This window comes from Ascaphus truei, chromosome 6 (assembly GCF_040206685.1).
Source record: "Ascaphus truei isolate aAscTru1 chromosome 6, aAscTru1.hap1, whole genome shotgun sequence".
Classification (NCBI taxonomy): Eukaryota; Metazoa; Chordata; class Amphibia; order Anura; family Ascaphidae; genus Ascaphus; species Ascaphus truei.
In genome coordinates, this window is record NC_134488.1 from 126307923 (window position 1) to 126333825 (window position 25903).

Below are 25903 nucleotides of genomic sequence, written 5' to 3' on the forward strand. Positions count from 1 at the left end.
AGTGTATATTAAGATCCCTTATTGCTCCCTCTTTTGTTCTTGAATTGGATACAGTATATGAAGCTTAGGGAGCAAGATGTTGGTGAGAAGACTTGCGTTTACATATCTTGCTAAGTAGTCATCACCCATGTGTCCCACATGCTAGGACCTCTGTCTTTTCTTATTGCTCATAGTTTAACATTTTCGTTGGATTGTTAGCAGCTGAGACAAATAAAATAAAGTGGTCAAAAAACACAAACTGTTTCCTTGCTGGAAATATTTTGTTGTTTTTTACATGTCCACTCATTTCACAGAACCAATACGGGAGACAGAGTCCCAATGATCTGATATTTGACAGTAACTGTAATCTAATGGAGACGTGTGCATGAAGTGCCTTGTTAAAAACATTATCGACATGTATTAATCACCCGTGCATTTTAGTTTATATAAATTATATAGAATTACTCAGAAACCTTGTTAATAATTTAAAAAAAATAATTATGTTGTAGGTTGCCTTACAAGTCGTACTTTGGAGGGGTCTCCGCTCTTTCTCCCGAGCAGTACATGAAGATGAATGGATTTCCCAATAACTATTGGGGATGGGGGGGAGAGGATGATGACATTGCAGTCAGGTAAGATTCTCTCAGTAGTATGAAATCTTCAAAGCCCATTTCTCGAGTTCCACAAATACTTATGGTGGTTGCTGTTCCAGGTAATGTATTTTCTCAAGGATGCCTTGAGGAATTTTAAAACCCTCGAACCAATATGTTTGTCTCCATGTCTCCTTGCAGACTATGTAAAGTTTAAAAAGATTAGCTGTTAAGAGCAGAAATGAGATGTCTGTGCTATTCACCATAGCTATTTTTCAGCTTCAGTTCAAGAGAAGCATAATTAGCCTAATGTTATAACTTTGTGTTAATGCTGGCATCCCGTGGCAGTTCAAGCAACGCAAAGGTTAACAATAGGACCACGTCACGTTTCTCTACAGTCCTTATTTTGTTGTTCTTGGAACTCTGCCTAACTTGAGCTCTTCTCCCTTTTCCCACAGAGTTGCACTCAGTGGCATGCTGATTTCTCGACCCTCTGTCGGGCATGGTCGATATAAAATGATAAAACATGGACACGATAAAGGCAATGAGCAAAACCCCAAAAGGTAGGCCACCCATTCCAAGGACCATGTAGACCAGGGGTGGCCAACTCCAGTCCTCAAGGGCCACCAACAGGTCAGGTTTTAAGGCTATCCCTGCTAAACACGAACGTATGGGAGGGAATGGGGGCTGGGGAAGGGGAGGGGAACCCTCGCTACTGCTTTTTAGAGGTATGTAGGAGTGACGGTGCTTACAATCAGGGGTGAAATAGATGGGTAACAGCAAGAGAAAGAACTCCAAGGAGAGCACTCGTCCACTCTGGATCACAGATACACTGGTGGATTATCATAGGTGTGTGTGATATGTGAGGAATGAATTTAAAACACTTTATTGGGAGTAAATAACTGAAATAAAATAAATTGGAACGCTGAAGAATCAAGGTGTTATGATTCTAATGAACCAATATGTCATATTGGTTCATTAGAATCATAACACCTTGATTCTTCAGCGTTCCAATTTATTTTATTTCAGTTATTTACTCCCAATAAAGTGTTTTAAATTATTCATTCCTCACATATCACACATATCTATGATAATCCACCAGTGTATCTGTGATCCAGAGTGGACGAGTGCTCTCCTTGGAGTTCTTTCTCTTGCTGTTACCTATCCCTGCTAAAGCACAGGTGGCTCAGTTGTTGACTGAGCCACCTGTGCTGAAGCAGGGATATCCTTAAAATCTGACCTGTTGGTGGCCTTTCAGGACTGGAGTTGGCCGCCCCTGTTTTAGCACACCTGTTAAATTTCTTGTTGGTCTCACGCTGCTGCAGTCTCTGTATCCTGTGACGTCGCAGAGCTATGTGATCACCCACACTACTACTTCTGCTTCTTTAGCCTGGAGGGTGGAAACTAGGAAGAAAGCCGGCAATTTCATGCAGTGATTGGTTTCAATGGAACCCTTTCACATGTACTTTGCAACTCTCATTTGTAGGATTTTTTTATATGACAGCCTGCGACTTTGTTGATACTGTCATAAAAAATTGTTTGTACTGAAAATTATACAGGTAAAGTAGGCAGCCTAATACAGTGTGACTGTATACTGCTGAAAACCTAACAATATTTGGAACCAACACCATGTGTTAACTGTGCTACTTTCACATTCATTATTCCTTATACAGTTTTCCCTCATGTCGCACGTCTGTTATTCTCTTGTACGAAGGGGGAAAGGTACAGATGCGTCTCGCCCAACTCAAACCACATATTCTCTACGTTTTGCCAAAACAAACATTAACAAAAAATAAAACAGAACTACAGAGGTATCCACATGAAGTCACAGCAAAGAACAAGTTCCTCAATTATTATAAATGCCATAGTAATTCAATATCGAAATATTAACAAAAAACGTGTTGCCGTTTTCTTTTTGCTCAGTCGATTTCACTTTAAGGGCAAAATAGATTAAAAACTGCTGTATTTGCAGCAGTTATTGCCCACTTGAAATCCACATGCTCTGAGTGTATTTGACTTTCAGTTTAGCTTTGTAAGCATTTCAAATAGTCTTTCGATCTGCCAGCTTTGATTAAATGATAATTCCTTATACAATAGTATTTTTATGACCCGCTCTTAAACACCAAATGCGTTAACACTCCTCCTACCTTCCCTGCTTCATATAACGTTTTATATGTTTTAGGCTCTTCCACATGTCCTCCCTCTTTTTAATTATTAAAGCATGTATGTTTGCGAAGCAAATAAATGGGTCAGACTTTCTGTATGCTGTTTCACTGATCCGTTGCCAAACCAAAGGAAGTGCGTGGCAAGCAGCCAGAGCTCTGTTTGCCATTTCACAACTCACACTGGCAATCTTTATGGTTTCCCTCACCCACCTTTCTAATACAATTGACAACTGTAAGGGAGAAAGAACCCCAATATTATAGCACTCTCTCACTGTTCTTGGAGGTTAAATGTAGAGTTTAAAATATTTTATTAAGACGACTATTAAAATAAAGGGCTTTAAAAACAAGCAATGGAGTGGCGCATTGGAAAACCACTAGGAGTGTAATAACCCCAGGTGAGGAATAATTCCTGGATAGTGTTATGTAGTAAAGCACTGTGCCTTGGTGTAATATCTGCCGTATTATACTGTACAAACATCTACCAAGGAATTGTAAGGTACAAATAGGGGGTGGGGGTGTGTGAATTGTGAACCAAGGACAAAATGCAAAAGCTGGTCTGGGTATACCAATGGTAAACGCGCGGACTATGATGTTCTAAACAACAAACGGGGGGCTCATTTTTATTGCTGTCCCCATGGTTTTAATGAAATCGATTGTTTCTTTATAGATAGATATTGATATCACTCTGTATGCAGAGAGACAGGCTGGGTACACCATCATGCCTTTCTTACTCTTTACATGTTATGGTTATTAATTCCCCAAACTGCAAGAACAGTTTAGTGCAATGTGGTGCAATGTCTGAAGAAGGGTCGAATTCAGGGACGGATGTGAAAATCCACTACCCTAGGCACTTAGCTGTGGCACCCCCTCCTCCTTCTGAACCGCAGCGTCCAACGCCACAGACATCACCAACGTGGCGTCGCCATGCCAACGTGATGACAAGACTGCATTTGCTGCTGCAGTTCAGAAGCAGAAGCAGAGCGGCAGGTAAGGAGGCGGCCGCCACAGCTAAGTGACTTCCCATCAGTCCCGATACGCCCGAGAGCGTGGAAAATGTATATGGGGCAGACATTTTTGCCGCCCCAATATTTTGCTGCCCTAGGCCCGGGCATAACGGGAAATCTGCCACTGGTCCAATTGCTATGACCCGCAATGTTATGGACGTATTCTAACTAAGCAACAGGTCCCTTTCAGGAGCTTTTGCGGACCTGGATGCCCTGTTCTTTTGTAGAAGGGAATGTCTCATCCTCTGTGGAAGAAGGGGATAATTTTAACTTCAAGTTGGTGGATAAGATCATTAATGCAGCAAAACATGTGAAATGGTGTATGTATTTTTAAACAAATCCGTTCTGTACTATTAGATGATAATTTTATTTTGTATTTTATTTAACTCTTAATGCCATTTTTAATGCGTTTTAAAGCATCCTTTGATTTCTATAGCAGGTTTTAGCCAACCTCCCAAGCAGTGCAAGATCTTTGCAACACTTTCCTGTTTGTGATAACTTGTTGCCAATATTCCCAGCATTTTCAGCTGTAAACTGTAACAATAGATCATGTTACCTTGGTAATATAAGGAAGGATACATTGTAGCTGCTGACTTAAACTGATTGAAGGTTTGATTGAAACTGAAAGGTGGCAATTGTGTTAGGCGCGCACACAGGGATTTTTACCGATTTTATAACAGGAGCACCAAAACGATTGCCAGTTTAGGTAAGAGTGTAGAATTCTACATTGTCGCATGCTTTACATATAATAAAAAGGTAAGAGGGGAGGGGGGAGAAAGGTTGGAAGAAGTATTTCTGGTTTAGGGGCATAAAGATAGAAGAATATTTGGAAGAAGATGTGAGTAGACAGAAGGTACTCGAGGATTGTTCTCCCATCAGGAAGCTAAACGATTTTTCTTTTGCGATCCATCTTTTAAAACAATTCGATTGTTGCCCGAATCTGGTGTCCGCAAGACAGGTCTTTGCGGCCTGTGGCTTCTGGGTAGCAGGTTCTTATTCCAAGAACAAAGCCGGTTTCCTTTTCCTTTTTTGGGAGGCTTTATTTGGTGACTCATTTTTTGTGAAGATGTCAGTAGGTCAAGAGTTCCTTTTGAGATGCGGGAAGCTACAAACCTGACAGACTGTTCTGTTTTACATCTGTTTCCTTCGGAAGAGGAAGGGGTAAGCAAGGCTACTAAAACATCCTCAAAGAAGCCCCAAATCTGTCTTTTGAAAGGAGGAACCCCTCCTTTGGTATTCCAGCTATAAGGAAAGGATCTCTCCATTCAAGCAGTGTGGAGTCCAGATTACATGTGTGGATTTGTTACATCACCGACAGACTATGCACTGGAATTCATGAAACTTCCACTATGATATACTGTATCTATTACTGAAGAATTCATCCAGGCTCTAGCTCTACTGGGCTCAATACACTCTGTACCGGAGCGCAAAAACCAGGGTCCCAGAAGGGAAATAGCATTTCCGCTAACCTTTTTGTGGTGCCCAAATTGTAGAAGAACGTTGTGCAATTCTAGACCTGAAATATGTGAACAAATAGTTAATAAGACCATTAAAGGGGGAATAATTGTGATCTATGAGTGTGTTAAAGACTGGGGGGACTTTATAGCCTCATAGTCCTCACTGCCTTTACAGAAAGAGAGCCTTTTGAGAGCTGTTTGCATAAGATTTTGGCTATTTGAATAACTTTAAAGTTTCTTATTTGCTATTACTGTACTGTACATCAGCTAAAATTGTGAATTACAGGCAGTCTTGCAAATCTCCCTACTTCATCCTACATGCAGTTTGTCATGAGGACTGTTTTGCAACTTAGCCCTATGCTGGCATCTTACTTCCATTTAAATTGGCACGAACCTGTGGGGTTTTTTTTTGTCCAGAACCAAAACCTTTAAAGGATGTGAAGCTTTGTTGATTAGATGCTTTGAAACATTACATGAAAAGGGTTGCACTTTTTCTATTATTCCAGTGTCCAAAGATGTTGTATGATCTCCATTTTTTTTTTTTTTTAATATATCCGATGTTTAAAGAGAAGTAAGGCCGAGTCCATAGAAGGACAGGCCGCGCTGAGCCGTGCGGACGCTCCGCGCTGAGCCCCTGCATCCTCAATGAGGATGCCTTGAGAGGGGGCTCACGCGAGCGTGCGGAGGCGGTGGATTTTTCAGCCGACAGCCATGCTATTTTTCAGCGCACTTTCGGCTGAAAACATCCAATCAGCGCGGAGCAGCATCAAAGTCACGGCGCCGTGACGTTGACGTCGGTGCGTCGCGGGCGATTGGCCCAGCGACGTCACTGCCCCGCCTCCCTCAATCTCCCCCCGCCTCCGATCGCGCCCGCTGGCTCGCCTGCATGGGCATGAAATCGCGCAGATCTCAGCAGGCGAGCGTCAGCGCGGCTCGGAACTCCTCACCCCTCTATGGCCCCAGCCTAAGGCAGAAGTTTACAAGATGAGGATAGAATGTCCTTGTAAGATTAGGGCTCACTCCTCTGGAGCCATGGCAGCTTTCTGGGTGCCTAAAGCACAGGCATTGCCTGAAGAGGAATGGAAGACGCTCCATAGTTATTATTGAATACTTTTATTAGGCTTTATATGATGGGTGTTTGTGCCTCTGAAGAAGCCAGATTTAGTAGAAAGGTTCCTCGGGCATTAGTGCAAGAAGAAACACTTCAATCCTGCCCAGAAGAGGATTGCTTGGAACATCTGTGTGTGGTCTTAGGGGAGGAAGGAGAAAGGAAGAAGTTGATTTACTGTTTTCCCTTCGAGTCCAGCCATGACCACACACACCTACTACCAGTCATGGAAAAAAGAGAGAAAGGGCATATATATCAGAAGGAAAAAAAGACTTGATTTGGAGAAGTTATCCTGCAATTCACTATTTTCGTACTTTCCCCATTGCCTCATAGAAAATGTATGTCTGGTTTCTTGTCTCAACGGCTTAAATAAAACAGAACAAAAAAAACTGAGCAGAGTATTGTCTTGGGAGAATATACACCGTGCAAGGCAGTTATAGCTACCAGAACTTACACAGAATAGGAGAAACTTTGAATAAAGATGTGTGTATATGTATGTATGTGTTTATATGTATATAATGTGTGTATGTGTGTATATGTATATAATGTGTGTATGTGTGTATATGTTTTGTTGACGATCTTTTATTTAGATTCAGAACATTAATTCAAACGACCTATTTTTCCACATGCTTGGATAAATTTATTCACATTTATCAACCGCCTTCATATGTAATTTAGTAATTTTACTAGTCATGAAGAAGAGGAAACTTGTCTGATTCTATATCTTTTTTTATTTGACTGAATGTGAGACTGACATGAGGTCAGAGCTGGATAAAACAAATATTTGCTGATTGAATATGTTTTATGCTCTTGTAGGAGACCAACTAATTGATTCTTTGCAGTTTAGAAGTATCAATGGCAAACGTACTATTTGGTGTATACGCTGATACACACACTGCAAGGAAGACACCCCATCTTCCCTGCGGTAGAGCTCCCCATCTTCCCTGTGGTAGAGCTCAGCAATGGGAGATGATGTGTTAAAAGTAGCTACCTACCAGCCATGCTTTGCAGAATCTGTCTAGGAGCACCTTTAGTGTCGCAAGTTTCTCCATTTTGGATTATGTACAGGCATACCCCGCATTAACGTACGCAATGGGACCGGAGCATGTATGTAAAGCGAAAACGTACTTAAAGTGAAGCACTCCCTTTTCCCCACTTATCGATGCATGTACTGTACTGCAATCGTCATATACGTGCATAACTGATGTAAATAACGCATTTGTAACAGGCTCTATAGTCTCCCCGCATGCGCACAGCTTCGGTACAGGTAGGGAGCCGGTATTGCTGTTCAGGACGTGCTGACAGGTGCATGCGCGAGCTGCCGGTTTCCTATTGAGCGATATGTACTTACTCGCGAGTGTACTTAAAGTGAGTGTCCTTAAACCGGGGTATGCCTGTAACATGTTGCCTCAATCTGTGGCATCCTGAGATACTCTTGTTACACTGTTTGGGAATTGTTGCTGTGTCCCTAGGATTCTTATGCTACTTTAAATAAAACAAGACGTGGCTGGTTTCAAAGGGATGACATCCAGGCTACTTGTTGCCATCAGATCATCTTGTTCCTTTGGCATTTAACATGATGCAAAGACCCATATTCAGTTTGCCTATTCTGTAAACCTGGTTTACATGTCAGAATAAGGGACCATGGGTAGGAGATGACCTGTTGACTCCAGACGGGATAACTTCCCCATTTGTCAACGGGCCTTTCATTGACAGAACCGTGACTGAGCTTCTTACCTTTTGCGAGTGTTATTTCTTATATACGCTCCCTTTGCAATTTGTCACTTGAAGCCTCCCGAAAGATTAATACTGTAATACCTTTGATCGGAGCCTGCCTTGTTGACATAACACATTGTTATTTTGCTTGGATCTTTCTTTTGCTTTGGACACTAGTATTTAACAACTGATGAGTGCTTTACACAGCTCTTTGTATGTATCAAGTAGCTTTTTCTTTTGTTTTTCTCTCTAGGGTTCTGTGTACACACTACACAAATCTCTACCATAAATTGTGCTACGTAGTTTGATTTTTCATTTTTTTTTCCCTGTGTTTTTTCCTAATTTCCTTCTATTACTTTACCAACTCATTTCATTATTTCCTTACAAGACTTTCATGATCTGCAACTTGTGGAAACAGGAAGTTAGAATATCAAGCTTCAAGGAGTTAAATATGTATTGACCCCCTTGCTTCTAGTGGGCCTTCCAACGCATTGTCTTAATATTATAGACTAAAATCGATGCAGCATTTAAAAACCCATTCCCCTTTGCTTTGTGTACTTTCCTAGAATTTATATGGCCTTCGCAGGCTTTTGTGAGGATTTGGAGGTTTATGGTGCTATCGCTGCATTCTTTGTTTAATGGTTGTGCCCTAATTGGTGTGAATGGCTTGGTAGAATACCAAGTGTAGCCGAGTCCCCCTACCCTGCCTCCGGTTGGGGGGGATCTGTTTAGTTGTTCCACGGAGCTCCGCGTGATCGGGAGGTGGGGGCGGCCATTTTTTGAGTTGCACATGCGCAGTGGAGGAGGCGGCGGCCATCTTAGTGTAGCTCCGCAGATGCAGCCACGATACTAAAAGTCCCAGAATCCCTAGATGGAGGGTCTGTACCACATGGAACTGCACAGCCAATAGGATTGTAGCAAGGGGGAAAACAAGATTTTCTCCGTGTGCAGGGAGCACGCGCACCAGTCCGGACAGAGGAGCCAAAGGAGAAGGTAGTGTCCAGGGAGCAGTACTTCCTGGGCTAGGCCTAGACCTTGCCCCTAGGCCCCAGTTAGGCCCTGAGACACTAGTAGAAGAGTGTTGCAGGGAAGGCCCCAGATAGGGACTCTTCCCCTTATTGTTAATTCTGCACCGGTGACCGGACGGCCATGCGGTGCCCTGCGGTTTGATACCAGGTCACAGGATCCAGAGACATTGTGTGAGACCCTCCGGCTGGAGCTCACACTGCAAGGAGGATCAGGGCCCTTTTAGGTAAGAGGGGATTGTGTTGGAGGCCCCGCTACGAGGGACTCGCTTCATCCCACCACGCCAAGCAGCACCTGGTTATTGGAGTACCCAGGCAGGTACCCAACGTGCCAAAGAAGAAAAAAACAGCGTACTGTCGGGGAGCAAGGTGATAAAAAATTAAAATTCTATATTCAAAAAATGAACATAACCCAAGTGAGTTGTGCAACCTCCTACGCGTTTTGGACGTGATGTCCTTTAACAAGGAGCACCTACAGGGGGTAACGCTGCCTCACATTTGGGTGGGAATTGCTGGGACAGGACGCCAGGGGTATTGGTGCCACGGCACCCTCAGTACTTTGGGGGAACCACCACGTGTTGGGTCAGTTATTGCCATTATTGTATGTATGTGTATACAGTAAACCTTAGTTATATACATTGTGTGGTGTATTATTCATTGTGTATTGGTTCCAACGCTGGGATCTCTCATAGGTGGATGCGCTGTACTGAAGGAGAAGGAGCTCATCCCAAGCTCGCGGAGGCGGAGGCTTAGGCCTCCTGTGAGCAAACAGGTATAGCAGCCCGCATAGTTCCCTTAGGCATAGGGAAAAATGGCTACACAAGATTAAAAACAAAAAATAATAATTGGACTTCATTTAGCTAGTTGCACCACAACAGAATCCTAAATCAACATTTAGAAGTGTTTCCTCCTTTTTTAACGTTGGGACGGAACAGGGAGTTTTCCATAGCTGAACCCCATTAATTACAGCTTTGGGGTCTCCATGCTTCCTGAGATGCTTACCTCCGTAGCTTATGCCAGTAGCAGCCCTAACTGGGCACGAAATAATGGTGGCTCATCTCCCACGACATGGATGCCAATAGGAAGTCATCCATCATGACTGCCTATTGACCTTTAACAACCATGAAGTAAACTGGCATGAGCATCTCGGGTATGTATCTCGGGAACCAGAAAGTCTCCAGAGCTGAAATTTAATAGGGGTTCAGCTCTGGGGGACTCCCTGATTTTTACCTGCAGTTTCGTAAAACAACCCCCCCCGCCCCCATCTTCAGGAAATGTTCCTTTTAAAAAGAGGAAATCCAAACAGCACTTATTTATTTATTTTTTTAAATATGGAACACCTTTTATTGATGCCTAATTACCTAAGCTGCCGATCAATTATAGGAGAACGAATTAATCAGCACAGATCCTTTCCTAGGTTTCGCTCAATGGCTGTCTTTCAGTTTCAATCAATGTAACTCAGCAGCAGCAGTGTGTTCTTATATTCTTCTTATATTACTACGTAACATCTATTGTTACAGTTTGCAGCTCAAAATGCTGGGATTATTGGGAACAAATTATCACAAATAGGAAAGTGTTCCAAAGATCTTGCACTGCTGGGGAGGTGGCTAAACCTGCTATCGAAACCAAAGGATGCTCAGTATATTAAATCTCATAAAAAATGTCATTAAGTGTTTAAAAAAATAAAGTATTATCTAATAGTACAGAACAGATTTATTTAAAAAAAAAAACACACGTAGGATATTGCATGAATTGCTCCTTTAATATAATTGTGCAATAAACCGAAAACACATGGCAGTGAAACAATGTCTAAAGGTAGGTGAGTTCAATTAAAAAAAAGTGTGTGTGCCGAGTACGCGTGTTAGTGTTATAAGTGAAACTTCTTTGTGTTTTGTCAATCTCAAAACTGATTACTTACATTAAAATAATAAAAATCAAAGTACAATGTCATTACCATCACTAGCTGTGATCGGCTCCCTGGGGCCTTCGTGACGGGGTGAGAGTTGGCAGCACGGCTGAGGTATCAGCCCTAGGCCTCCGCACACACCTTGCTGGCCCTGCAGCCGGAACGTGCGGTGCAGCACCAGTCCGGAGCTGCAGGAGTAGGGGGCGAACCTGGCGGTCACCCGTGCCTGCTCTGTCATGGTCATGGTCATCCCAGTCCTGGCACTGCTGGGGGACACGCTAGACAATGGGCACACATGTGCAAACCGGCTCCCCAGGAGCATAGTGCCACTGCCTGGGGTGTGAATTGGGAACAGGTCCGAGGTACCGGCACTCACCCCACCGGCCCTGCAGGCGGAACGTGCGGTACAGCAGCGGTCCAAAGGCGCACGAGAACAAGCCGAACCTGACGTGCCGGGTGCCTGCTGCAGCATGGTCATCCCGGCCCTGCTCACTGTTTGGTGTCATACCAACCATGCCGCACTCTTGCCTGCGGAGCCTGGCCTGTTTCCAGTGTTGTGTAATACACATTCTCGGAACACATACGCGCACACACACACAAACACACACACTTCCCTACGGAACATGAGCTAATGCCCATTGTTGTGCAATACACACAGGCACACTTATTTATTTATTTATTTATTTATAAAATATTTTACCAGGAAGTAATACATTGAGAGTTACCTCTCGTTTTCAAGTATGTCCTGGGCACAGAGTAAAACAAAATAATACATGGTTACAAATACAGTTACATAAATGAACAAGGTATACATTATATACAAGGCATTGCATGCACAGTTAAAGAAAATATATATTATGAGCGTATGAAACAGTTACAGACCAGATTAAAGTGTGAGACAGCCTTAGATTTGAAAGAACTTAAGCTGGTGGTGGATATGAGAGTCTCTGGTAGGTTGTTCCAGTTTTAGGGTGCACGGAAGGAGGAGGAACGTCCGGATACTTTGTTGAGTCTTGGGACCATGAATAGTCTTTTGGAGTCTGATCTCAGGTGATAGGTACTGCATGTGGTAGGGGTGAGGAGCTTGTTCAGGTTGCTGGGTAGCTTGCCCAGAAAGTATTTGAGGGTGAGACAGGAAAGGTGAACTTTGCGCCTAGACTCTAGTGATGACCAATCTAGTTCTTTGAGCATTTCGCAGTGATGTGTATTGTAGTTGCATTGGAGAACAAAACGACAAATTGATTTGTAGAGGGTGTCAAGTTTGCTAAAGTGGGTTTGAGGAGCCGAGCCATATACTATGTCTCCATAGTCAATAATTGGCATTAGCATCTGCTGTGCAATACGCTTTCTGACCAGGAGACGTAGGGCGGATTTGTTCCTGTAAAGTACCCCTAGTTTGGCATAGGTCTTGGTTGTCAGGGTATCAATGTGCATCCCGAATGTTAAGTGGGAGTCAAACCATAAGCCCAGGTATTTAAAACTAGTGACAGGTGTTAGGGTTGGTTTTAGCGTTGGTTCTAATCAGGAGCTCAGTCACTGGAAGCTTTACAAATTTAGTCTTGGTCCCAAATACCATTGTTACCGTCTTGTCAGTGTTTAAAAACAGTTTGTTTTGGGAAATCCAGTTTTCGAGTCTCAAAAAGTCAGACTGGAGTATGTGTTGAAGGTCAGAGAGGCTATGGCTGTGTGCATACAGGATTGTGTCATCTGCATACATGTGTATTTAGACTTCCTTACAAGCTGTGGGAAGATCATTAATGAACACTGAGAAGAGTAGGGGCCCCAGAACAGAGCCTTGCGGGACACCACAGGTGATATCCAGGGGGTTGGAGTTGGAGCCTGAGATGGACACATGTTGGGATCTTCCTGATAGGTAGGACTGAGACCAGTTTAAAGCATGTTTCCCTATTCCAGAGCTCTGGAGTTTGTTAAGCAGGATAACATGATCAACTGTGTCAAAAGCCTTTGCAAAATCTAGGAATACTGCACCAGTGAGTTGTCCCCGTTCCATTCCGCACTGGATTTCATTGCAAACTTTTAGCAGGGTAGTTACGGTGGAGTGTTTGGGACGAAACCCAGACTGGAATTGGCTAGGGAAATTTGTCTTGGTGTAGAAATCGCTTAATTGGGAGTGGACACATTTTTCCATAACTTTGGATAGAATTGGGAGAAGTGAGATTGGCCTGTAGTTTGAGACAGTGTTTTTGTCCCCACTTTTGAAGATTGGGACAACTCTGGCAGTTTTCCAGGTCTTAGGGATATGGCCTGCAGACAGGATAGAGTTGACTATAGACGCAATTGGTTTGGCAATGGCTGGGGCACCAAGTCGTAGGAACCTAGATTGTAGTAAGTCGGGTCCACATTGGCTGCTTAGTTTTAGTTTGAGGAGCGCTTGTGTAATCTTCTCTTCAGATACTGGGCTAAATTGAAAATTGTGGGCAGTGTTGGGAGGGGGTGGGACTATAGGGGTACTCCCAGGATGAGATTCAGGTTTGGGGTTTGTGCTGCGTTTCGCTAATAAGTTAGTGGCACACCCCACAAAGTAATCATTGAATGCATTTGCAATGTCAGTGGGGTTTGTCAGAGTAATATCCCCCTTAGTGATATTACTTGGTTGTTGATGGTTAGGAGCCTGTAATATATTGTTGATAACCTTCCAGAAGTTAGCTGGGTTTGATGTATTTTGGTGGAGATTGTCAGAGTAATATTGTGCTTTTGCATACCTTGCTTGCCTTGTGCACACGTTCCGCAGGCATCTGTAGTGATTGAGATCCTTGCACTTGCACACACAGGTACACTTACACACACTAAATATTTCAGTACACATAGGAAAACCATCAAATATCTACCATATAAATTAAAACCAGCAGAAGTGGTAAACATGCAAGCTAACTATGCATGCAACACATGACATATATATGCATTACTGTAATATAATAAGTTTAATGTTTTTAGTTTTTAAAAAGGGTGGTGTGTGGCAAGCACACGTGTTTAAAGTGAAACTTGGTTGCATGTTATCAATGACATTGTACTTTGATGTTTATTATTTTAATGTAAATAAACAGTTTTGAGTGACAAAACACAGACGTTTCACTTGTACTCAGCACACTTTTTAAAAAAAAAATTATTGAGTGGTGCCCAAATCTGTTATCTATACAGGCATAGCTCGGTTTAAGGACACTCACTTTAAGTACACTCGCGAGTAAGGACATATCGCCCAATAGGCAAACGGCAGCTCATGCAGCGCCTGTCGGCACGTTCTGAACAGCAGTACCGGCTCCGTACCTGTACCAAAGCTGTGCGCAAGCGGGGAGACTATAGAGCCCGTTACAAATGCGTTATTTACATCAGTTATGCACGTATGTGACAATGCAGAACAGTACATGCATCGATAAGTGGGAAAAAGGTAGTGCTTCACTTTAAGTACATTTTCGCTTTATATACATGCTCCTGTCCAATTGCGTACGTTAATGCGGGTATGCCTGTATTCAAGGTGTAGTCTTGCTAATGCTTAATACAGTGGCATAATTCTGCTTACTTCCCTTCCATCCACAAGCCATTTAATGCAAGTTAAGATCTTATTTGCCTTTGGATCTTCTTGCTAAGCCTGCTGTCTACAAGCACTCCTAAATCCTTCATCAAGGATTGACCTAATTTTGCCATATTTAATTTGTAAGTTGCCTTTTGTTCTTGTTTCCCAAATGCATAACCTTACATTTATCTGTATTAAACCTCATCTGCCATTTACCTGCCCAAGTTTCAAATCTATCCAAGTCCTTCTGGAGAGAAATTACATTATGTTCTGATTTTACTACCTCGCACAATTTAGTGTCAGCAGAAAAGATGGAGATTTTGCTCTCTCTGCCAACCTCAAAGTCATTAATAAACAAGCTAAACTTATCTTCATAAAAACTTTCACAGTTTACATTTTTTCTAAAAAATATATACAAATGAATCAATTTACAGAACTGGTATCTATTAGATCTGTGCGGTGCCACAAATGTTAAACGCTATAAAACTTTCTATAGTAACAGTCTACACAAACATCTAATAATATAGGATAGTGAAATCAATGTTGCAATACTGTAACACACACTTTCACACTAGAGAGGGAATAGGTCTTCTACAAATAATTCTCCAGGAGAAAATTACCTGCCATTGTGTAAACTTCAGGAGGGTCCTGTGCCATATGATCAGTTATTGGCTACAGAAGTTTTCAGTTGGCACAAGCCCTCCGATTTGGCTCCTTGCCTATTTGGGAGACCCTGTATTTTTTCCATGTGTTACAGGTGATATGAGGGACCTGTGCCATCTTATCACCATCACTGGCTAGAGGAGCCCTCTACTGGGATGACAAACCAAGGTAGGCAAGCGACTCCTCGACCATCCGACCACTGATGGGGTCAGTCACAGTGCTCGGATGGTACATGCCTCACCTACATTGTGAGGAACCAATTGTGAGGGCTACTGGAACATCTGATCACAGCGAGGCCAACCAGTGCTCAGATGGCACATGTACCTCCTATTTTGTAACCTGCAAACCAAGGAGGCCAACTAGGAGTGCCCTTTGCATCTGACCACTGTGATTGCCCAAAGCAGCGATATGACCCAAAAGCCCTCTGCTTGTTGTACCTCCATTGGTGCTGGGGAGTGTGGTCTTCTTGTTACTCCCGTAACCGATGTTGGGCATCATGATCTGTCCCTTGAACCTCCTGCGGACTCTGTTGTCGATAAATGTTGGCGTCGCCAAGGAAAATCAATTGCAGGCCATTGAGGATAACCAAACCAGAAAAGGAAATAATCACTGAAACATATTGGTTTATTTCACATGTTGCCTAGTCATTGACTCGTATGAAGCCAGCAACAAAAACATAAGGTATGAAGTACATATGCCTTTCTTTTAAACAAATGTAGGGCAGTATTATCCAGAGTTTGAGCTCCTTTATATGATCAATTTATAACACGTGGCTGCGGCTAAGTGCCATCCGATCATTGCAACAGGGCATGGCAGCGATCAGATGACCCCTCCTTTCGCACCCCCCATTATAGGAGACCCCGCCCCTCTTTAATTTTAAATGTTGTCCACCTAGGGACGCATCTAGGGACAATCTGGTACGGCATAAGGGCATGCCGGCTGCCGTGCCATTCTATGAAATGCACCCATGTTTTCTCACAATGCTTATATATGAAACTGTAGTCTGTCTACTACTGCAATGACAAAACTAGTGTTTAGTGTACGTGTCTGAAAATCAAGGACTTCAATCAGGAATCACGTACATTCTAATGGTTTGTTTACTGAACAGCCCGAGCCTTTAATTACAAGACTAGTGCAAACATCATAATGTCTGCTGGCTGAAGATGTGGACTGGAACGTTTTCTTGGCAATATTTAATATTTAATCTGCCTGCTCCAAATCAAACTTTAGTCTGACTGCGTTACTTGTAAACCTCATGTAAAATTGTAACTGTACACACCCTTCCTCCCCGACAAAATTCCCTTAGAGGCAATCCAAGTGGTGCTTCAAAAAAAAGATAATATTAATATATATTTTATATATGCTGCATTTGATTTACCTTTTATTGAAAACTAATTACCTAAGCTACCGATCAATTCGTTCTCCTGTGCAAAATCATGCTTCCCAGGGTTCCTAAAATGGCGGCTTTTCAGTTTCAAATCAATACTTCGGTCTGTGTAACTCAGCTGCTACAATGTATTCTTGTACTGTATTACTACGGTAACATCTGTTAGTTTGCAGCTCAAACTGCTGGGAATATTGGCAACAAATCATCACAAACCAAAGAAGTGTTGCAAATATCTGCAGTGTTGGGGAAGTGGGTTAAAGAAGCAATCCAAGCAATATTCTACACTAGCTGAGAGACCCGGCGTTGCCCGGGATGTAATGTTCCCGTTCCTCTCTCTCTCCTCCCCCCTCTCTCTGTTTGTCCCCCATTCACATCAATCCAGTCCCCCCCCTCCCTCCGTCCCTCCTTTACAGCTTCATGTAGCGTGTGTGCGTCAGTCACTGTGTGTTTGCGCGCGCGTCAGTGAGTCTGAGGCAGAAACACAAACACACACAGACTGACTGACGCACACACAGTCAGTGTGTGCCTCAGTCAGTGTGTGCGTGCGTGTGTGCGTCAGTCAGGGTTTGTGTGCGCGTCAGTCAGTGTGTGCGTGCGCCAGTCAGTCAGTGTGTGTGCGCGTGCGGCAGTCAGTGTGTGTGTGTGGGGGTGTGTGTGCGCGTGCGGCAGTCAGTGTGCGCGCGTCAGTCGGTGTGTGTGTCAGTCGGTGTGTGTGTCAGTCGGTGTGTGTGTCAGTCGGTGTGTGTGTCAGTCAGTGTGTGTGTGTCAGTCAGTGTGTGTGTGTCAGTCAGTGTGTGTGTGTCAGTCAGTGTGTGTGTGTCAGTCAGTGTGTGTGTGTCAGTCAGTGTGTGTGTGTGTCAGTCAGTGTGTGTGTGTGTCAGTCAGTGTGTGTGTGTGTCAGTCAGTGTGTGTGTGTCAGTCAGTGTGTGTGTGTCAGTCAGTGTGTGTGTGTCAGTCAGTGTGTGTGTGTCAGTCAGTGTGTGTGTGTCAGTCAGTGTGTGTGTGTCAGTCAGTGTGTGTGTGTGTCAGTCAGTGTGTGTGTGTGTCAGTCAGTGTGTGTGTGTGTCAGTCAGTGTGTGTGTGTGTCAGTCAGTGTGTGTGTGTGTCAGTCAGTGTGTGTGTGTGTCAGTCAGTGTGTGTGTGTCAGTCAGTGTGTGTGTGTCAGTCAGTGTGTGTGTGTCAGTCAGTGTGTGTGCGCGCGTCAGTGTGTCAGTAAGTTGTGTGTGTCAGTCAGTGTGTGGGAGGTGATGTGAGTGGAGCGCCGGGGAGTGGAGCGCCGGGGAGGGGAGCGCCGGGGAGGGGAGCACCAGGGAGGGGAGTCAGGGGAGGGGAGGCGTCAAAGGCGGGGAGGCGTCAAAGGCAGGGGGGGGGCGTCAAAGGCAGGGGGGGGGGCGTCAAAGGCAGGGGGGGGGCGTCAAAGGCAGGGGGGGGGGCGTCAAAGGCAGGGGGGGGGGGGGCGTCAAAGGCAGGGGGGGGGCGTCAAAGGCAGGGGGGGGGGCGTCAAAGGCAGGGGGGGGGGGGCGTCAAAGGCAGGGGGGGGGGGCGTCAAAGGCAGGGGGGGGGCGTCAAAGGCAGGGGGGGGCGTCCGCCGGGGAGGGGAGCACCAGGGAGGGGAGCACCAGGGAGGGGAGGCGTCAAAGGCGGGGAGGCGTCAAAGGCAGGGGGGGGCGTCAAAGGCAGGGGGGGGCGTCAAAGGCAGGGGGGGGGCGTCAAAGGCAGGGGGGGGGGCGTCAAAGGCAGGGGGGGGGGGCGTCAAAGGCAGGGGGGGGGGGCGTCAAAGGCAGGGGGGGGGGGCGTCAAAGGCAGGGGGGGGGGGCGTCAAAGGCAGGGGGGGGGGCGTCAAAGGCAGGGGGGGGGGGCGTCAAAGGCAGGGGGGGGGGGCGTCAAAGGCAGGGGGGGGGGCGTCAAAGGCAGGGGGGGGGCGTCAAAGGCAGGGGGGGGGCGTCAAAGGCAGGGGGGGGGCGTCAAAGGCAGGGGGGGGGCGTCAAAGGCAGGGGGGGGGGCGTCAAAGGCAGGGGGGGGGCGTCAAAGGCAGGGGGGGGGCGTCAAAGGCAGGGGGGGGGCGTCAAAGGCAGGGGGGGGGGGCGTCAAAGGCATGGATTCCTCCCCTTGCATTTCCTCACCTTGCATTTCCTCACCTAGCAGCATTAAGTCCCTGCCGCCCTCCTCCTGCTCCTCGGGGATGTTGAGCCGTAGAGAGCGTGCTCTGGGAGGTAGGTGGGGAGGAGGGGGGGTGAGGGGGGGGAGAGGTGGGGAGAAGTGGGGGGGGGGGAGAAGTAGGGGGAGGGGAAGTGGGGGAGCGACACACGCGACACCTACCTGTAGTTCCGGGCGCCGCCATCTTCTCACTGGGCGCCGCGAGGGAGGAAGGGGGTCCTTCCAGGTGCCGCCATCTGTTCCAGTTGGAGCGGCGGCGGAGAGGGAGAGAGGTGAGTTGTAGCGGCGAGGGGGAGAGAGACCTGGCGTTGCCCGTGAGTAAAATTTCCCGCTCCCTTCTCTCTCCCTCTTTCTCCGTGTTCCCCAGAGGGGAGGGACGAACAGTGGACAGGAGGGTGTGGGGACGGACAGTGGACAGGAGGGTGTGGGGACGGACAGTGGACAGGAGGTGGGGGACGGACAGTGGACAGGAGGGACGGACAGTGGACAGGAGGGACGGACAGTGGACAGGAGGGGGGGGCAGGAGGGGGGGGCAGGAGGGGGGGACGGACAGTAGACAGGAGGGGGGGACAGTGGACAGGAGGGGGGGCAGTAGACAGGAGAGGGGGAGGGGGGGGTGGACAGGAGGGGGCAGTGGACAGGAAGGGGGGCAGTGGACAGGATGGGGGGCAGTGGACAGGAGAGGGGGGGGAGATGGACAGGAGAGGGGGGGCAGTGGACAGGAGTGGGGGGCAGTGGACAGGAGGGGGGGCAGTGGACAGGAGGGGGGGGCAGTGGACAGGAGGGGGGGCAGTGGACAGGAGGGGGGGCAGTGGACAGTGACACACACACACACACACACACACACACACACACGTACACATGTCTCTGTTGATGCGCCCTTTCTCAGTTCCGTTTGGCGCCGGAGGTGAGGGAGCGACACCTACCTGTACTTCCGGGCGCCGCCACCGTCTGACTCGGCGCCGCGAGGGAGGAAGGGGGTCCGCCATCTTACGCGCCGCGTGGCAGCTGCCTGTTCCCCCGCCGGGGGTACGGGAGAGGTGATTTGGAGCGGGGAGAGGTGATTTGGAGCGGGGAGAGGTGATGCCGCTGGGGAGGGGGAGAGTTCAGTTTGAGCGCCGCTGGGGAGGGGGAGAGATGATGCCGCTGGGGAGGGGGAGAGGTGATTTGGAGCGGGGAGGGGGGAGAGGTGATTTGGAGCGGGGAGGGGGAGAGGTGATGCCGCTGGGGAGGGGGAGAGGTGATTTGGAGAGGGGAGGGGGAGAGGTGATGCCGCTGGGGAGGGGGAGAGGTGATGCCGCCGGGGAGGGGGAGAGGTGATTTGGAGCGGGGAGCGGGGAGGGGGGAGAGGTGATTTGGAGCGGGGAGAGGTGATTTGGAGCGGGGAGCGGGAGAGGTGATTTGGAGGGGGGAGAGGTGATTTGGAGCGGGGAGCGGGAGAGGTGTGTGTGTGTGTGTGTGTGTGTGTGTGTGTGTGTGTGTGTGTGTGTGTGTGTGTGTGTGTGTGTGTGTGTGTGCACACCTTTGGCCCGTCACTCTGCCTCAGGCCAATGAGAGGTGTGGGGGGCGGGCCAAGGGGGTGGTGTGTGTGTGTGAGGCCAATGAGAGGTGTGCGGGGGCGGGCGGGCCAAGGGACCAATGAGATTGCCCCTAGGGACACCGGACATCCAGGCAGGCATGCATGCATGCAGGCATACAGTGCTTTCACTAATATAGTATAAGAAGAAGAAGATATATATATATATATATATATATATATATATATTAAATCCACTCGCCCGGGGCGAGCAAATGTATAGGTTTGTCGAACACTGTATATATATATATATTCTCCTTTTATTGTACATTTTTATTACAATCTATTTTTTTTTTTTTTGGCATATTCCAGTGTTTTTTCAGTTTATTCTCAAGAGTACTGGAACATTACCTTTGTTGCCTTATAGATTTGGAAGGGTTAAAGGTCCCTCCTATTGTTCCCGTACACCGGTCATTATATAACTCCATATTCTACTTAGGAGTGCTGTCTGTAACACCATACTTTATGCTAAATTAATACATGTTCTCCATCATAACATTTATCAAGAAAGCCTAAAGAACCTCATCATGTACAGAATGCAGGAGAGAAAAGAGGGGGATATTGAACCTTGCACCTTTTATCAAGGGTTTCGGGTACAAGGGTGAAGCTTACTTTAGCGAAAGACGTGCTAGAACAGGAGATCATGTTCTGAAGCTGTAAGGGGAAAGGCTCCAGAAATGTGAGTGTACGTAACGGACAGGGCGGTGGATTCATTAAAAACCTCCCTTCAGGTGGTAGAGGCTAATATAGTAAGGGTATTCAGAAGGGGTGGGTTAGAGAGGCAATCTTAAATCTGAAAAAAGGAAAGGATTCAATAGGATCGGAGGTATTACAAATAGGAAGCGGGCAAGCTAGGGTGGGCCGTGTGGTTCGTTAAATTCTGGGTTTGAGTGGGCTTCAAAAGATCTGCTACCTTGAACCATCACTAGGATATATAAGTAATTTATATAACCAGCTTTGCGAGTTAACTTCTTCCTGCCATCGCTCCGGTCCTAGGCTGTGAAGAAAATGCTGGGGAATTTGCTGGGACTCTGCAACAGTTTAGAGTCAGAAAATACTATTTTATATCAACTGGTAAAATTACAGACCATATATTTCTATTTATTTTTTTTGTCTGATTTTCTGCAAATTTAATGTGGAAAGACAGTTCAATGACAGCACCACCATTGCAGTGTTATTAAATTAAATAAAGGGGGAAGGTGATCCTTTATTGCCCTTTGCTATTGAATGGGTTTGTAGTTAGTTGCCCTTCTTCCCTAGTAATACCAAACGAGAATCTTTTACTTGCTTGTTTTCTGTTGTATGTTTTAGATTCTAAGACTTTTTTTAGTGGATTGGTAGAAAAAAGATTTTTACACAAGCTCAGTGTTTTAGCTGAAAAATATAAAATGTCCTTGTCATGCAAGTAAGATGTTTCCACGTTAAAACCAAAGTAGTTAAAGCTAACTGTCCAATGAACAAATCGGTCTGTTATAGTAGGACTGCCAGCACAGAAGGTGGTAAAAGAGATGTTTGTTTTACGCTGGAGCTCCATTTCTTGTTATATTACTTTAGTGCGTCAGATAAGCAAGATGCACCTTACATTCTCATCTGGAGCATATTATTGCAATTTAATGTCATCCTCTTTAGTTTTATGTATAGTATTCCTATTCCGGATATAATAGAACATTTCCATAGTTTCATACCACTGGCATAACCAAAACCAGACTTCTACCATTTTAAAAGCCATTGGGTCAATTACAATGCATGTTGGGTAACTCCCATTGTGTTTTTCCTCTAGGTTCAACCTTTTGACAAAAACTCGGCGGACATGGAAACAAGATGGCATGAATTCCCTGCAGTATAAATTTCTGTCTAAGGAACATCTCCCACTCTACACCAATATCACAGTGGACATTGGTTCAGACAAAGGCATAAAGCGCCACACGTGAGACCAAACATCCATTGACCAACTGTGCCCTACTTTCCGAGTCCTCTCTCTGTACTACAAGGAGCAGGGGCTCAAGGAACTCTGCATCATGCCTGGTGGACAACTCTTCAGTTGCAATATATATATATGTTTTTCTATCTTTCTCTAATCTAAAACTGGAAAACCAAAGATTGAATGATGTTGCTGGCTTGTCAGGCTGTAAAAGCCACAATAAGTCGCGTTTTCTTCTGTCTCTTGTGCCATTTGAGTCCATTGGTTGCAAGCGACACCTCGCCTCCCACACTGCCCGCCCACCGCCAAGGACTTCCAGCAGTCTGCGGAAGCACAGGCCTCCTCCAAACAACGTTGATAACGTGACTGGTGCAACAGGGTTTTTTCCCCTCTTTTGCTTGCAGTCTTTGGGGGAGAATTTCTGTGGTGCAGCGGTACAGTTTGTGTGTGTATATATACATACTGTATTTTTGTGTGTATGTTCATGTCTTTTCCAGTCACCTCAAAGGATATCACACAGAAGAATCCATCACAGTACGACAGATCTATTTCCTAAAGTGCAATTTGTGTTCTATTTTAACAAGCGGATTTTACTCGGATAAAATGAGGCTTTCCAATGGGGTTTTTTTCCCACATTATTTTCCTTTGTCCCTGCCAGTCACAGGCACAATTTCTTGGCCTTTTTTTCTTTCCTTTTTTAAATCAAGGACAGGGTTACGTTTGAGGGGACTGATAATTTAGACATGAACACTCTCAGCATTTTAGTGCTTACATTTACAGTTTAATCACCTACCGTGTAATCTTTCCTATTTTTATTTGGTTTATCTTTTGTTATGATATTTTTGTTCTACAATTTAATACAGGGGGCGACCAACTCCCAGTCCTGAAGGCCCACCAGCAGGTTCTGGTTTTTAAGGATATTCCTGCTTCAGCACAGGTGGCTGCCATTCTTACTCAGCCATTGATTGAGCCACCTGTGCTGAAGCAGGGATATCCTGAAAACCTAACCGGATGGTTGGCCCTTAAGGACTGGAGTTGGCCACGCCTGAACTAGTACCGTAAAGAAATGTCCTGGTCTTTTCTTAAGAGGTCTCTTCTTCTTTTCTATTTTGTGTGTACTGTAATAGCAGAAAGAAATGTAATGACCGGCTGTTGCTGGTACTGGGCCGTTAAAGGAAAAAGAACAATGGCCAATATTAACTTAACTCCTAAGTGCCTTAATGGAACAAAATATCTTCTTTTTTTTTTTTTTTAAATCCCATCACAGGTTATATGATCGTAATATTTAAAAAAAAAAAAACACACACAGTTATTCTGCATGTTATTTCTAGTCCAGGAATTGATGTAAACCATTGCACTCATAAATAGACATATACTTACATGGTATGTTTTGGAAAAAGAAACATTTTTATGCTATTATTTGAAGCCATGTCAGAATATCTTTATTTATCATGTACAATATAAAAATGATTTGTAAGCTGTACCACTTAAGTGACATTATGAGAGAGAAGTGATTACCCTCACTTCAGCAGGCTTTTATAGAAAATGTAGCTTACAGAGGAGTAATTCCAGGATACATGTTGCAAATCTGAACATTTTGAGGCTTGGCTCTGCACAGATGCCGTATGGGGGAGAGAGAGCCATAGCTGAGAGGATGTACAGGATACAGAAACACGCTTCAGTGCACTATTGATCAGGATTACATCCCCAATCAAGCTGAACAAAATGAAGATGCTTTGATACCTGTGAAACACAACTTTCTTTTCGAGGGGAAGGGGTAGCAGGGACACATCAATTCTGTTTGAAAAGATCAACCACTCAAATGTCCCAGGTAGAAATGTATTTGGTTATGGGTAAGCCGTGGTCAGGTAATCTCCAGGAGTGCTGAAACCCACGCCTGTGTTCAATGCTCAATCATAACACGGTGCTATAGAGTGGACTGGTTGACAAGTTGCAGAGCAGACCTGGATCAACTGGGATATTCCGCTTTATTGTGGCTCGGTACAATGCATCGGACAATTGTATATTTCTCATACGACTGGTGAAATAGACCGCACGCTGATAATCAGTAAGTGGTCACAGGCTCACACGGCTATTCTGTGGCTACTCTGCTCCAGCCTGAAATCCTTTGTGCAATGCTGACACCCTGTGGCTGTTCAGAAGTTTGCAATCATGTTTGGGTTTTAGTTTGTATAAAATAAATGTATGAACATCACTTTCCAATTTAATACGTTTATTGAAGTCATTTCAACATTTTGGGAAGTTTTTAGAAGATGACTTAATGTTTCGAACAGATGAATTGATGGACTTTATCTTCACTGCCTTTTACCGAGCATCTGATGGCAAGTTGTGCTGTAAAGCATGCAGTGAGGAGTAGCTATGCTAGGCGTAGCCTGTTTCCGTTTCTGTAGTATATCTTCCAAAGGAACCAAATTCTTATATTGCTTATGTGGCTATTCCATGTTTAGGCTTTTGGAAACCTAAGACCCTTTCAATCTCTTCACTACTGGACCAAATAATCTTCTGGGAAAACATATCTTGGCAGCATCTGTGATTGCACTGCATGTTCCCCCCCCCCCCCCCCCCCGACGTGATTGCACTGCATGTTCCCCCCCCCCCCCCCGACGTGATTGCACTGCATGTTTACCCCTGACCTGTGATTGCACTGCATGTTCACCCCTGACCTATGATTGCACTGCATGTTCACCCCTGACCTATGATTGCACTGCATGTTTTTCACCCCTGACCTGTAATTGCACTGCATGTTTCCCCCCGACCTGTGATTGCACTGCATGTTTACCCCCGACCTGTGATTGCACTGCATATTTACCCCCGACCTGTGATTGTACTGCATGTTTACCCCTGACCTGTGATTGCACTGCATGTTTACCCCCGACCTGTGATTGCACTGCATGTTTACACCTGACCTGTGATTGCACTGCATGTTCACCCCCCCCCCCCCGACATGTGATTGCACTGCATGTTTCCCCCCACCGACCTGTGATTGTACTGCATGTTTACCCCCCGACCTGTGATTGCACTGCATGTTTACCCCCCGACCTGTGATTGCACTGCATGTTTCCCCTCCCCCCGACCTGTGATTGCACTGCATGTTCCCCTCCCGACCTGTGATTGCACTGCATGTTCCCCCCCGACCTGTGATTGCACTGCATGTTTCCCCCCCCGACCTGTGATTGCACTGCATGTTCCCCCCCCCGACCTGTGATTGCACTGCATGTTTTTCCCCCCTCGACCTGCGATTGCACTGCATGTTTCCCCCCCCCCCCCCCGACCTGTGATTGCACTGCATGTTTCCCCCCCCCCCAACCTGTCATTGCACTGCATGTTTCCCCCCGACCTGTGATTGCACTGCATGTTTACCCCCCGACCTGTGATTGCACTGCATGTTTACCCCCGACATATCTTCTTCACATTGAACAACAATAACACTGAGATATATGATGGTTCCATGAATTTCTTTTACAAAATCATTTGACATTACTTTACAGGGATCAAGCAATGCTGAAAAGCAATATGCACTGTAAAACCATGCTGGTCTTGCCAACCGGGTAATTAGGTGGCTTAGAAAGTACGTATGAAATTCTTGCGGAATAGGTCGTTTGTGCAACACTCTGTTTCCTTAGAACGGTTACTTTAGAACAGTAATGCAGCTGTTTTACTGAGGATTTTGTTCATGTATATATAGCAAGTTCATTT

General features: G+C 45.6%; 1 protein-coding gene across 4 annotated transcripts in view; it reads left to right on the top strand.

The window, feature by feature from the left end:
• Positions 1–23059, top strand: part of LOC142497858 (beta-1,4-galactosyltransferase 3-like) — a 111940-nt gene extending 88881 nt beyond the window's left edge. For all 4 annotated transcript variants that reach the window (XM_075606235.1, XM_075606237.1, XM_075606238.1 and 1 more), the window contains 3 exons: positions 489–611; positions 1028–1132; positions 22046–23059. In XM_075606235.1, coding sequence (XP_075462350.1) covers positions 489–611; positions 1028–1132; positions 22046–22196 — 379 coding nt within the window. In that variant the 3' untranslated portion in view covers positions 22197–23059. The remainder of the gene's footprint in view (positions 1–488; positions 612–1027; positions 1133–22045) is intronic.
• The last annotated feature ends 2844 nt before the right edge of the window (positions 23060–25903 follow it).